This window comes from Eupeodes corollae, chromosome 2 (assembly GCF_945859685.1).
Source record: "Eupeodes corollae chromosome 2, idEupCoro1.1, whole genome shotgun sequence".
NCBI lineage: Eukaryota > Metazoa > Arthropoda > Insecta > Diptera > Syrphidae > Eupeodes > Eupeodes corollae.
The window spans coordinates 3,082,524-3,098,086 of NC_079148.1; the positions used below are offsets into that span (position 1 = coordinate 3,082,524).

General features: G+C 31.3%; 1 protein-coding gene across 2 annotated transcripts in view; it reads left to right on the forward strand.

Annotated features, from left to right (window-relative positions):
- Positions 1–10,303: 10,303 nt before the first annotated feature.
- LOC129944612 (integrin alpha-PS1) overlaps positions 10,304–15,563 on the forward strand; it is a 94,931-nt gene continuing 89,671 nt past the window's right edge. For both annotated transcript variants that reach the window (XM_056054156.1, XM_056054157.1), the window contains exon 1: positions 10,304–12,051. In XM_056054156.1, the coding sequence (XP_055910131.1) occupies positions 11,714–12,051 (338 nt within the window). In that variant the 5' untranslated portion in view covers positions 10,304–11,713. The remainder of the gene's footprint in view (positions 12,052–15,563) is intronic.

Genomic DNA, 15,563 nt, shown 5'->3' on the forward strand with positions numbered 1-15,563 from the left:
AAACGATAGCATTCATTCATTCATTCATTCAAAAATTAATAACTTAAACAAATCGTGTTAATTTGTGTTCAAAATTTAATGCATTATGTATGTTCTCCACAAGAGAATATTGTTTTCATAACGGTCCATTTAAATATGACATAAGTAGGACGGTTAACCCAACTGTTTGATGGTTAAAACAAATGTTACAATTTATTGCTATCTCTCTTCTTCTTATTAATAGAGCAAAGTTAGTCCGTTAACAACAACTTCCAATGATCATATTAAAGGTGTTGGCAGACGAGTGCAGTTAAATCTATTTATTAGTTGTCATTTAGTTCACGGGCAGGCTAACCAGTGTTCTGAGTTAACTTTTGTCAAATGGCCGGAAATAAATACTCTAACGAAATATAAGAATAAATTATAAAAGTGGAATGAGTCAAATAAAAATATCGGAAAAATATTAGATTCAAAAATCACCGATTTGCAAATTCATAAAATTTTATAAATCCAAAAGGTCATTCCAAACGATTCATCGAGGTGGCAGACCAAGAAAAACAGCAAAACAGTAGGATTCTGCTATATTAAAATCAATTGAAAAAGACAATTTTATATCATCACGAGAAAACGAACCCAACTCGACCTGAACGTAACCGACAATACGGAGACGAGCTGTTGATGGTGGACTTAAATCTTTGAAAGCTGTAAAAAAGCCTTTTATTTTCATAAAAACAAGCTGGAGAAATTAAAATTTCCTCATGACCACATCAACTGGACCGTTAGAAAATGGAGGAGCATAAGCTTTGCAAACGAGTCCAAATTGCCGTATTTCTTCGGATTCCAAAGCATTTTGGACTTTCTTAAATGGAAAGGAACGTTCTGTAGCTCTTCAAGAAAATATGGAATTTGATGGTAGTATTTCTTCTGATTTACGGAGTTCATGTGAACTTTTCTCAAAATTTTTTAAGTCGGTTTATATTCAAACAGAAAATGTATGCATTAACAATGCTAATATCTCAAAACTTCATCGCTTTCAATCTGACATTCTTAATGGTATCTCAAAATTAAAATCTAGCTCAAATCCTGGTCCAAATGGAATTCCATCTCTGGTTCTGAAGCAATGCCAATTTACATTAGTGTTCCCACTACTAACATTTTTTAATAAATCTCTCTGTACTGGCGTATTTCTTGATGAGTGGAAGTTCTCATATATAAGTCCTATTTACAAAGCTGGTCCAAATCTTGTAACAAATTACAAGCTCTCTGCAATACCCAAATTATTTGAGCTTATAGTAAATGATCGTTTGTATTTTAGTATAAATTTTTATTTAGTATATATGCGTTGAACAACATGGGTTGATGTCAGGCAAGTCTACATACTATCTATACAGACTTTTTAAAAGCATTTGATTCTATGTTCAACCAGATTCTTGATCTCAAATCTGAGATTCGTGATCTTGGAGTTACATATAGATTATGTAATTGCAAGGGCTAATTCAATGCTTGGTTTCGTCAAGCGAAACTGCAACGAGTTTTCTAATCCTTATGCTCTGAAATCAGTGTACATGTCATTAGTTCGTCCGATCCTTGTGTATTGTTCAATTGTTTGGTGGCTTTCTACTTCCATTGGCATAACTCGTAATGAAAGAGTTCAAAAGGCTTTCACAAGATTTGTTGTTAGGCAACTGATATGGAGAATTGATACTCCTTCATATCTGTCAAGATGTGCTTTGATTGGACTTGATTCTTTACAAAAAAAGGCGTTCTGTTCAATGTATACTGTTTGTCCATGATGTATTTTCATACCCACAAATCATTTATAATTTTGAAATCTACCTATATGCCGGAGAGAAGATTGCGTCTCCGTCATTTCTTTAACAATCCTAAACATAGATGTAATTATGGTTGCAACGAACCATTTTCTAGATGCATACAATTTTTCAACACTATATGTAATGAACTTTATCTTTCTACAAACAGATGTGAATTTAAAATCCAATTGCAAAGCATATTATTAATCAGCTTTATGTATTTAATTATATTTTTATATCAAAATTGTCAGTAATCTGTAAGATTTATATCCGTATATGAATAAATCACGTAACGGTGTGCCGATGTTTTTTAGGGTATGTAAAAGGCTTATTCGAAGTGAATAAAACATTTTGAACTTTTTTAAAATTTGAATTATTCAAAAAACAAATTGAAAAATACTAAATAACGAGTTTGACAACTGCAGGGCTGTTAAGAACAAATTTAATAAAAAGAATATGTTGGATTAATGAAAACCTGTGAAGAAATTTTAATTTACACATCTTATATGTACATATGTAGTTATATTTTTGTTAATTCTTAAAAATAGGTATAGAAATACGTAGGTGGATCTTTGTCCAAAAGGTTCATGAGCTTTATATAACTCCAGCCAAAAACGTTGTTTTATATTAATACAAATAAAGTGGAAACTTACTTACTTAAGGTGGCGCTACACTCCTTTGTGAACTAGGGCCTCACCCAACAAACTTCTCCATCTAGCTCGGTCCTTAGCTAGATGTTTCCAGTTTTGCGCTCCAAGTTGGGTGAGGTCACCTTCCACTTGTGCGCGCCACCTGATCCGCGGTCTTCCTCGCTACTGCTCTGTCCTGTGGGTATGGATTCGAAGACTCCGGGCCGGAGCATTAGTTTCCTTGCGCTCTACGTGACCCAGCCATCTTAGTCGTTGGATTTTTACCCTTCTGGCTAAGTCTACGTCGCTGTACAGCCCGTACAGCTCGTCGTTCCATCTTCTCCTCTATTCCCCTTCGATGCATACGGGACCGTAGATCACACGAAGAACTTTTCTCTCGAAGCGACCCAAGGTACTTTCATCCGATTTTGTCATAGTCCATACTTCTACACCGACCGTATAGCAGGACGGGGATGATAAGGGTCTTATATAGCAACACTTTGGTCACTCGAGAGACGACTTTACCACTCAATTGCTTTCTTAGCCCAAGGAAACAGCGGTTAGCAAGAGTTATTCTGCGTTTGATCTCAGCGCTGGTGTTGTTTTCTGCGTTTACAGCGGAGCCTAGGTAAACGAATTCCTTGACTACCTCAAAGTTACGTCTGTTAAAGTTAAAGTGGAAAACAAACTTAAAAACTTAGTTGTTTCTATGCCACAAGGAAGTCTGTTTTCAGAATCATAAAACAGCTGTACAGCTTTCAATCTAATTCAACTTTAAGCTACATTGGTTCTTATCATCGAAACCAATAATTCGAATTTTGTTAACAGGCTAATTGTAGCTCAGAGTTAAAAATTAGTAGATGAGTTCAGGGGTCCATCATACAAAAAGTAAACTTGGGCCTGAATTCGAAAGGATGGAAAATGTTATTTGTTTCTAATTGTAAGTCGTCTTTGCGTTTTGAATTCTTAATGATTAAGAATAATTTTTATTATTAAAATCAAATTTGAACGGACGTTTAACTACTATAAGACGGTCAACGTAAACTCTTCGAGTAAATTGAAAACGTAAGCTTCAACACATATTTTTGAGTCAATGCGTTGACACTTTTCTATAATCCTGTAATATCTGAGTCAATGCTATCGGGACACGATGAATCGTTTTTAGGACTTTCAGTCATTTGCAATGACCGTGTCTCAACATTCATAGGGAACAATTTAATACCGTTGTGTGTCATATGCTTATATTGCACCAATTATGATATTTTGAAAAAGCTTTAAGTGAATATTAAAAATAACGTTGACTCACATACAAATTATTTTTTAAATTCGTGTGATCGTCAAAGTTTTGAGAGTCAACGCGTTGACAATTATGCGCTAGGTACAACTTTCAACGGTTTTCATCATTGAAATCAAGTTGCCAAATTTTTTGACTGGTTGGCTTCAGCTTTCATTGGAAATTTGTGTCATTAAGTAAAGAAATAAAGTATTTTTTTATAAACAAAACCTAAAAATGATTAACTTTATTTTGACATCATACGAGTACATAACAAATAAAATGCACGACTGGATCGCACGAACTTGCTCCTGTATGCAAAAAGTCTTTTAAAAAAGTACTTATATAAGATTTAGAAATATACCTGTAAAATAAGTTTGTCTTCAAAGACATAAATGCATTTAATTTGTCAAAAAAACGCACGATCTTTGTATATGAAAACCATAGTACTCCCATGAGCAGAAACTATTAGGGCGACCAGATGCCGAGTCGTTGGCGTGGCGTTAGTATCGAAAGTGGAGAAATTCAGCGGGAGCGAGAGAAAAATATTATTTAAATTTCTATGAGCAGTCAGCAGAATAAGGGATATAATTAATTTTCGACCCAAAAAGTCTACACAATTTCCTTAATATTTGAGTCTATCCTTATATATGTGTTCACATAAAGAGCTTCCATATGAAGGTTGATGAATTTGTTTTTGTTTTTTATATCAATGCACTTTATATAAAAAACGGAAAAGTAAAACAAAATGGCTAAATATTGTATCTAATAAGGGGATGAAAGACACTTTTGCATGCTTACGTCAGCTGTTTAGGATCTTTTACCGATATTTGTTTTTATTTAATTTTAATTCATAAGTCTGCTTTTACTTGGGTACGATCTTTGTATATGAAAAATGGTTTCTATTATGTATAAAGCTAAGATGCGTTCCATATAGATTAAACTTGTTCCTTAAAAGCTTTTTTCCTTTAGATAGCTTTATTGTAATTTCATATTAGAAGAACCAGGATGGAAAATAAATAAGATAAGAAAGAGGCAGACCATGAATGTTTAAATTGTAAAGCGATCGCCTATTGGTTGTGTAGCGAGATAGCAGGTAGATGTCTAAAACGACTAAAGAATAGTTCATTGGCTAGCTTAGCTTTATGTAGATAGATAGATAAGGACATGTTTATGATGATAATGAAGGAATGTTATTGGTAGCTAAAAGGTACATACTACATTCCTTCTTTACTATAAGTTTTCAGCGCTAACATGAAGTTTTTACGTTCAGTTTATTTATTTTGTTAAAGTTTAAAAAAATAACAAGCATACGAACAGGTACAAGAAATTGCTATTCATGTGTTGTTTACAGCCGGGATTTTGTGCGTTTTGGATTTTAGTTATGAAGTGACATGTAAGCAGTAGTTGTAGAAGTTGTACGTAATACCTTTATAAGTAGGTATAATGTGTATGCGTTGAAAAAGTGATTCTAATAGAAAATACATATACTCTTTCTGGCCCGTTTCTTTAACTTGTACTAAGTTTATATAGGCGAACGAAAGTAAATCATGTGTGAAACAACCTTATTCGTAAAGAATAATATTTTAAAATCACATATACAAAGTTACCAAGATAATACTTCTTGATAGACACTTTAAAATAGATTGTTGATTAAATATATCATATTCGTTAATCCGATACAGTTGCGCTACATGGGCGGCCATCGTTGGTATTTACAATAATTTTAGTTATAAAAATACATAAATATGTACCAAATGCACCTATTTAGATAAAAGCTAGGAATGTAATTACAATTTTGTCAAAATAATGCGATCTTTCGGGCTCATGCACAGTTAAAATATTTAAAAAAAAACTGTTTTAAGATTCAAAATTTCGCCTGAAAAATAAGTTTGTCTTCAAAAATTTAAATGCCATTTTATAAATAAAAAAACATTTGATTTTTCAAATTTTTTTTATGAAAATCGTTAGAGCGTTTTTTTTTTAAATTAATTTTGTATGTATAAAATTTTTCAATTTTGTTCTAAAAATATTTTTGGTATGCAGTTGTTTAGATATTAAAAATATACGCTACACATTTGAATTTCGTAAAAAAATGTTGACTTGTTTTTGAGATATAAAATTTTGAAAAAATAAAATTCAATATTTTTTTTTAAAATCCAAATAATAAAAAATTACACTTTTGATAATCAACTATTGTAAAAGCAATATAAGAGCTTATTCAGAAAAAAAATTATTGAAATCGGTTTATAAGTTGCTGAGAAAATTAAAAAATAAAATAACGGTTCTATGAGCGGTACCTTTTCTGAGCAATACAAAAATTTGTTTTTCTTATTGAAAGAAGCCAAGTAAAAAAATAAAATTTTAGAGAAAATTTAAAGAAAATCTATCGGTTTGTTTTTGAGAAAATTCGAATTTTCGTTTTTTGACCAAAAAAATTGTATGGTGGCCACTGTTAATTTTGATCTTAAAAAAAAAATTTAAAAAACGCCTAACGCGAATCTGCTCAAAACCTTATCTTCCAAGTTTGAACTCAATCGACCCAATGGTTTAGGCTGTAGGAGCGTGGACAGACAGACAAAATCGACCGGACGGAATCGCGGGACCCACTTTTTTCGACTTCTCTACCATCGTAATATCATGTTTGATTAAAATCTCGAGTTCGAAATTTTGCACGAATGCAAAACTTGCCATATAGTTCCTATATGTCGCAAGTAAAAAATAATGACTCTCTTAATCATATAAAGATCTCGATACAAAATGTCCAATGATTAAAACCAATAATAGCTATAACTTACATTTTATGTTCGAAGAATGTCATGACTGCATAACCGATTTTAATCAAAATTTTACACCGTGTGCAATTTGATACAACTTGAAAGATAGGATAGATTACATTTTAATTTATGATTGAAATATTATTAACTTCCCATAGGAAGTTATTGTAATGGTTCCGATTTGACGTTCGTACGTACGTACGTTCCCAACGTTTTTTTCGTTGTTCATAACTCAAGAACCAGAAGAGATATCGACTTCAAATAAATTTTGTTATACAGATAATAATGCAGAAATTGCTCTCAAGAAAATTGCGTGGCAGTTTTTTTTTACCATAGCAGTTTAAAAAAAAAGGTGAACATTTTAGTTAACCCTAAATATCTTACGAACCAAAAACGCTAGAGACTTGAATTAATTTTTATATTATAAATTGTAACGTGATACCAAAGAAGTATATTTTTGAAAAAAATCTAGATAACGGTTTTTTTATAAACATAAAAAAAATGAAAAAAAAATTGTCACCTCGAAAATTTTGTACAACGAAAAATAATGTTTTTATACCTGGTAAAATTTTGAGAAAAATGGAATTGACAGTTTTTTTTATAAAAAATAAAAAAACTAAAAAAACATTACCCAAAGTTGGTAAAAATTAAGTTCCAACTCAAATATCTTTCCAAGTATTTGAGATTATGGCTTCGAACTAATTTTAACTTATAAGAAATATTGTTTTCAACATTCGCAAAGATTTTGAGTAAAATCAAAGACAATAAAATCAAAAACAAAAAGACAATACTAAAACTTGGTAAAATTTTACTTGCGACTCAAATAGCTTTTCAAAAATTAAAAATATTGTCTTAAAACTTTTTTTTTATTTCACAGAAAATATTGTTTTCGGTATTCAGTAGTTTTTTTTTATAAAAGTCCAACAGTCCGTTAAAATCTACAAAAAATAGTACGCAAATTTGGTAAAAATTGATGTTCGGTTCTTGACATCTCTCAAAATAATTTCATTCATCTATTCATTAGTAAAAATTTGTTTTCGACTAAAAATCTATTTAACAAAACTAGATTTCCAAACTAAACTATTTCTTTATATAAAAAATATTGTTGGTAATTTTAAATTTGTAAGAATAATTCAACTGATAACTTTTTTAACCCAACACGAAAGCCTACAAACTTTTAATGAAGACAAATCGACAGACGGGATGGGAAGTTATCAATTTGGGTCGCATCCCAGTTCATTTTTTTAAATGTTAATAGAAGTATTTTCCATGTAAGTTTTATAATTTAATTTTAATGTAGAGTTAGAATTTCTATTTTCCCAAATGCTCTATCTCTCCAATAATGTTATATTTACATTAATATATATTTACTCATTTTATTCTTTATCAATACGACATTAAACGTTATTTTGATGTTTTTCTTTTAGATATAACTTTTCTTAGAATACCGTTAAGATTTGTATTTACGTCTAATGCTAAAATTAAGAACTATCCAAAAGTTGTGTGTCATATGCTAATATTGCACCAATGTTAATATTCTTGGAAAGAAAAATTAAAAATAGCGTTGACTCATATACAATTTTTTTTTAATATCGTGTGATCGTCAAAGTTTTGAGTGTGAACGCGTTGACAGCTAGGTGCCAGGTATAGCTTTTATTAGGCAGGTTCAGACGACTTAAGGAACTTGAAAGTTAAGGAAGTTTTTAGTATCAGAATGGTCTGCTGCCAAAAAGTTACCTTACTATTAAGGCAACTTTAATGGAAAGACAAGTCTTCTTCTGTAAAACTGACAGTTGATAATGTTGTTTCATTCAACTGAAAGCTGAACTTTATTACTCCATGATCTATTTATTTTCTACACAACTTTATTTAATGCTTTCTGTAAAAGGGTTAATTGTTTATTTCGAAAATAAATAAGTAATCGTCATGGACTTGTAGCTTGCCAAAAGAGTGTTAAGTAGACAATAATGTTTTTGGTACTTTTTGTACTATGAACTTAAAGGTAAAGTAGAAGTTTGCGATGTAAAGTTCTAAATTTGAAATTCATGATACTTGAAAATCTAGGTAGTTGGCTTATTCAAAATGTACGTTCAAAGAATGAAGTTGACTGCAAATGAAGTCCATTATGTTGTATACAAAATAACAAACAAAATCTAGAAATTTTTACCTTCCAACCGAACAAATAAAGACTCTCTCTTAATCATTTTAAAATCTCGCAACAAAATGTTCAATGATTAAAGCCAATAACTGAAATTTTAGGATCGAAGAGTGGCATTTGTGTGATACTCAAAGTTTCATGCATTGACACTGGGAACGTTGATTGAAAATTTTTAATTTGATCGTGACGTCAGAGAGAAATTTTGACTCTTTATGTTAAACATGTAATTGCAGTTTAAGCAACTTTGTCAGGAGAATAATTCCATTAAATGATTAAAGGATTTGTCAAATTGAAAATGTTCATGTTTTTTTGACGTTTTAAGGTCCCTTAAATCTAAATTCAAATATTTTCAGAGAGATGTATAATTTAATAATTGTTACTGAAACTAAAAGCAACAAAATTGTCACCTCGAATATTTTAGGCACAGCAGATGATTGTGCATCCAGAATAATTGTATAATTAACGAAAAATAACGTTTTTGCCATCTGGTAAAATTTTGACAAAAATTGAACTGACAATTTTTTTTATAAGAAATATATACTCAAACAAAATCCTAAAAGTTAGTAAAAATTGATTTTCAACTCTTTTTTTAAAAAATCTGAAATATTGGCTTCAAACTTATTTCATCTCACAGAAAATATTGTTTTTGACATTCAGGATTTTTTTTTTAAAAAAATCCAACTGTCAGTTTTATCTTAAAAAATTAAAATCTACAAAAAATAGTACGCAACATTAGTAAAAAATGATGTTTTCGTGGAGATATTGACTTCAAATTAATTGTATTCTTCGAATTTGTATTTGTTTATATAAGAAATACAAACTTTAAGGATATACTACTAAAATTGGTAAAAATTGGTTTTTCGACTAAAAATAGATTCTCAAATCAAACTATTTCATCATATGCAAAATATTGTTGGTAACTTAAATTTTTTTTAAATACTTCAACTGATAGCTCTTTTAACAAAATACGAAATCCTACAAACCTTTTAAGCAAGACAAATTGACAGACAGGATGGGTCGCATCTTCGCCTCTTTTTTAATTAATTTATAAGAAAAATTCAACTAACAACTTTTTTTTACAAAACACGAGAACCTAAAAAATAAACAAAAATTAATGAGAAATGGTTTTCTACTCAAGTATCAAGAGAACGACAAAAAAATAAACTAAGTCTTCAAATTTTGTATCTCACAAAGAATATTATAATTTATATTTTGTAAAAGTTTTAGAAAAATTGGCAGACGGCAAGGAAAGGAAGTTATCAGTTTGGGCCACATCCCAGCCTATTTTTGAAATTTGTTCTTCTGAGAAATGGTTAAAAAAATCCTTAAATAGCCTTAAATTTCAAGTCGAATTAAATTTGAATCTCATTTTGTAAAACAATTTGTATGTAAGTGCCTTGATTTGATAAAATTTTAATATACAATTTCCATTCCTAAGTTATTTTGATATACAAAGTTCACATCAGCCTGGCAAGTAAATGCCTTACCCGAATCGAACATCAAACCAAAAACAGTCACCACCAAAATTATACACTCACTTCGCTTACAACATCAAACATTTCTGGTTGTTTTCATCGAATATCTACAAAAGTACAAATCCACAGCCAGCAAGAGCTAAAAGAGCTAACATAAACTTGTATTTCCCTCATCAACATCACTTTTCAATTCAATACTTCAGTTGAGGATTATTCGTTGTCGGAGGTAGTTAGAGGCACGGTTTCATTCGTTCCGTTTTTGTGTTTTTTCTTCTCGTTTTTGAAAAAATTCGAACCGTCCGACTGACGATTTTATGGATACCATAACATTGTGCGTTTCCTATAAGATTGTTGTTTTATATAATTTCTAATCTGTCGATTCTATCAAAGCCATTTGACCTATTTGTTATTACTTAATTGTATCTGAAAGCGTTTTATGTTACGTTTTTCCCATAATATCACTTCCATATTATTTTATTCTGCCTACAAGAACAAGAAAAACAGCTGAGTGACGGTATTTTTGTGTTGAGGAAAAACGACAAAGTAGTGCCAACTTCACTTTCCAGTTAAAAGTTCAGAAAAGAGTTGTGTTTTTCTGTCTTGAGTACTGCTTGGAATTGAAAATTGAAAAATCTGCATAACGTAAACGTAGAACAAGACAAATGACAGTGGTTGTTGTTTTACTTCTGTTTTTTTAAACGTCATGACGTGTGTAGTGTGTAGTTTGTTGTTGTGACTTCTGTGACCAGCAGCGGCGCGCGGATTGCGGAATGCGATAAAAAAGAGCTAGGTCGTCCGTTGTCGTTGTCATTGTCGTCGATTATTTTTCTTTTATTTTTATGTTTTGTTATTGTCTTCATTTGAAGTTAAGGTGGGCCCTCTTGGTCAGCACTAAATAAAGATAAAGACGCGAAAGAAAAACAACAAACGTGTGAAATCATCCCTAAGTTTTGCCACATTCTTGGGCTCAAAAGGTGTTTGGCCTTATTCGTTCTATTTCTGTCATGATTGGTAACTAAAATAGTTTAGCGGTTTTATTTTTGCATTAATAACCGAACGCGAACGTGAACGTGAACGCGAACGCGACCTAGTGATTGCGATTCTGAATCCGATTGGTTATTCGTATTCGTAACGTTACAAAGTTACTTTTATTTGATGTATCTATCTATTTTCTAAATATTCGCATGTTTTTGAATATAGAAATACATAAGGAAGAAGATATCTAAAGGCCTACGACTATAATAGGTTATTTATGCAGCACGATGATGTAATTTATGATAATGATAAACATGGAACGAGAATGTGTGTTTTGGATAGTGTTTGGGCGGGAATATTATAATTAATTCTGCTAACAGTTAAACGTATTGATTTTTCTGTGTTTTTCCCTTGAATTCAAAAAAGAAAACAAAAAATTAGATAAACATTGTGAGTTAATAAATAGAGCGTATCTAATTAAGTGATATTGCTTGATATCTCTCTGGTGTGTTCGGGGTACCTATTCACGTCATAGATAAATATATTAGATACACAGGTGAAATCTGCTTTTATAGAGCAAGCGGTAGCTGAAGGTACCATTCAAATAAAGTGAGTGATAAATTACGAGTAAACAAAATGCATCAGTTACACCAGGAGGCGTCGTTCGAGCAGACATCCAGAAAGTTTCAAAAACATATTCATACAAATTCAAATATCGATGATGATGATGATTATGATCAAGTGAAATCATCTCATCGTCAGGGAAGTGCCATGTCGTCTTCTTTTGCAAGCAATTATTGTTGCTTAGTGTTTAGTGTTGTTTTGTTAATTATTAGCAATAGTTTTTATGCATATGGATTTAATTTGGAAAACCGACTGCCGATCGTCAAGTATGGAGATAGCTCAACATATTTTGGATATTCGATAGCGACGCATGTTATTGGAGAATATAACATTCCAAATAATACTAAATGGTAAGTTTTCAAAAAAAATTAAACAAATTTGAGATAACTTTTAAGTCCAATTAGAACAAATACATTTACTTAGTTTGAAAGATTAGCTTATAATGGGAATTTCCAAATAGACGGTAATTTTTGAGCTACATGAAAAGTTTGAATGGATGTTATCTATGGTTTGACATTTCTGCTCATTTTTTTATAATAAGCTCCTACTCAAGGGGATATTACTACCATTATTAGACAGGGACACAGAGAGATTTGAAGAGGAGATTTCGGTGCACATTGGTAAGGTAAGGCATTAAAGGAACCAATCTCTGTATTTGACAGTACGACGAAGTTGGGCTTAAGGGTATACTGATGAGCATTCTTAGAAGCGCGAGGATTACAGTTAAAATGTTTAAGGGTATGGAATGCAGCTGGCTCTTTCTTCTAGAGCATAAACCGATAAATTAGGGTTACAAAGGGGTTAAACAGGAAACCTTACACGATGTTTAAGCGCAGTAAATCAGCTAATGAAGATATCATCACCAATCAATTTAAATGGTCCTACGTTGAATACTGTCTAATAGGCTTAAGTATAAGTTGCCAGAACACCAGTCCAAAGATGGGAGTTATACTCAAGCTTTGGACGTATATTAGTGTTGTAAATAACATCCAGATCAGAAGGGGATATTTGTTCTTTCATCGGTTTAGGAAACCGGTACACCTTGCTGAAATTTTGGTCGTTACACAAGAGGTGCTTAGTGACAAACATACCGAGAATATCAGAATGTTCAGTCTCCTCAATACAAGTGTCATCCATGGATATTGAGAAGGAGGATATATTTCCACGTGGTTTCTTATTTCCCATTGAACAATGCTGTTAAGGTAGGAATTTAATGAGCTTATCATATATAGTTATTATAAAATTCCACATCCAAAGAAGAGGGATGTGAGTGTGAAAACGAATATGAAAAGCTAATTGTATTGGATTAGAATTTGGAGATAGGAATTCATAAATAAAAATGAGAAAGAGTGTTGGAGGTAGAACAGAACCCTGGGGCACACCAGTATTTATTTTGTATCTTTCAGACTTGAATCCATCCAATACTATTTGTAATGAACGATCCGAAAGGTTATTATTAAATTACTAAATAATATAAATAAGGGATTAATGAAAACCTAAAGAACGCCTGAGGCCAAATCATATGAAATGCTTTTGAAAAACAAATGCAATAATCTTACTTCCTCCAAAACGATGCAAAGATTTGCTCCACTGTTCAGTCAGATGAGCCATGAGATCATTAGTGTTGGTTAAAAGCTTTCGATCGTCGAGACATTTCTTAGGCTGATAATCAATCAGCGTTTACATGACCTTGGAAAAAAGAGACGTAATCAGAGGGCAAAATGAGGCTGGACAAATGCTGTTGTCCAACCGCTCGGAACAAGACCTGGGGAGTAGGACACATAAAAAAACTTATATAGTGGTTTTGCGGAAATACTATCCGGGCCAAGGGATCTATGTTTGCTAAGATCTCTAAGAACTCTTACCATTATACGAGTGCAAAAAAGAAATTGGTCCTATATAGAATCACTAACTTAATAAAGTACAGGCGGAGTCATAACACTAACAATCACTAAGGTTTGACAATTTATCATAAATCATTTAATAAAGCACGTCATCCATTTTATTGGTCTGTATTTCTTTTGAAATGAGGAAGGAACTGTCGTTAGGGTGAATAATCACTATCGATTCATTCTCACTGAGTTTTTGTTTTCAAAATTTGTTGACATCAGATTTAACCATTACCTTATTGCTAAATCAATTCGGTAAAAACTCTATTTCCAGAACTGGTCCCCTCGTTTGTACAACTCAATACCACACTATTATTTTTTACGGGTCTATGTTAGTTCTTCCAGCACTGGATGCCAATATTTCCTCCTTAAGCTCTTAAAAAATACAATTTACTCTCATATAAAGCTATTTTGAATATATCTCCAACATTGAAAAATGTCTGTCAGTTTTCATCTATCGTAGAAATATGGCATTTTGCCATTTAGTTGTCACTTAGTCACACTCTTCTAAGCTAACAGGAATCATTCAACTTTATTTTGTATTCTATATTTAAACAACTTACTACTTAAGGGAACTTTGTTTAAGAACTTATGTGTACTTATATGAGTACCAACCACTCTGATATTTTTAATAGTTATAGCACGTACTCGAACTGCCAGATTCGATAAGTTTTCCTACAAAAATGCATTAAAAAGCTATTTATTTTCTACATATTAAATAATAAATAATTTATAGTTTCTCCACATTCAAGAGTTTTATTTAAAAAAATATAAATGATTGGCATCAATAGGAAACTATTATATGAAGAAGTACAAAATTTTAAGAATAGAAATGATTCATATTATTTTATCGAAAATATTGATTTTATACCAGCTCACTTTATCTTAACTTTACTCCGATTGCAAAGTCTCTATTGTTTGTTATATATTTTGTCGTTATCAGTAAAAACAGTACAAGTTAATATTTATTATTGATATTGATAAGAACTTCTCTTTTACTGACTATATAGCCACATTTTGTATTTGACTTAACTTCAGTGGATTCTGGAATTTCTGCCTAACAATCGAAACTGATTTTATCCATTAACTATGATTTTTTGAAATAACTCAACCAATAAGACTTGCTACTTGTATTGTTACATGTCATCCCTAAAAAATGACACAATCTGGAGGAGTCATTTAAGCTGACTTATTAAGTAATCGACAAAATTTCATTATTTTGTATTTGTACGGAATTCTCTTAGGTATAAGAATATAATTTCTCTTTCTTTATCAATTATTTTAAAAGGTACAAAACTGACATAGTTTCCAACAGCTAAGTGGCAAAATATTGGATGAATAATGGGTTTAACGCCTCAATAACAATTAATTTCACGACTTTAATTAATGGTTGTTCTAATTCTGTGGATTATAATTGGAACATATAGAATGGACAGAAGTATAGAAAATAAAATTCAAAAGGCATGTCACTAATTGTATGCCATTAAGTCATTAACATCGTAAAAATGGAAGAAATTAGATTGTTTCTGATTTTTTATTTTTTTGGAAGTGAGCCAAAGTTTTGGCATGTTTAAAAAGGTTAGAAAAAACATATTTTCTAACTTTTATACCTCCTATACCTGCATTTTTTCAAAAGTCACAATTTCTTTCTGTTTCTTGATCAATACCTGATGTGTCAATTGCAACATTTCTTTATTTCCCTGATGCAGTTGTCCCTTCAAAGGTTTAATTATACTTTACCTGGAGATCTTAATTGTACAATGTACCTGTTAAAAGGTTCAAAGAAAACATTCCTAATCCTTGTTTCAGTAAACAGAAACACGTGTAATTTTTTCTAAGACCTTGCGATAAGAAATAAAACTTCAAAGTAACCTTGCTTTTTAAATATATAGCATCCTATTTGACAAAAGATAAATATAGAAGGCACTTTATGGTCAAGTGCATTATCATTGATTTAAATTGTTTCCAGGTAG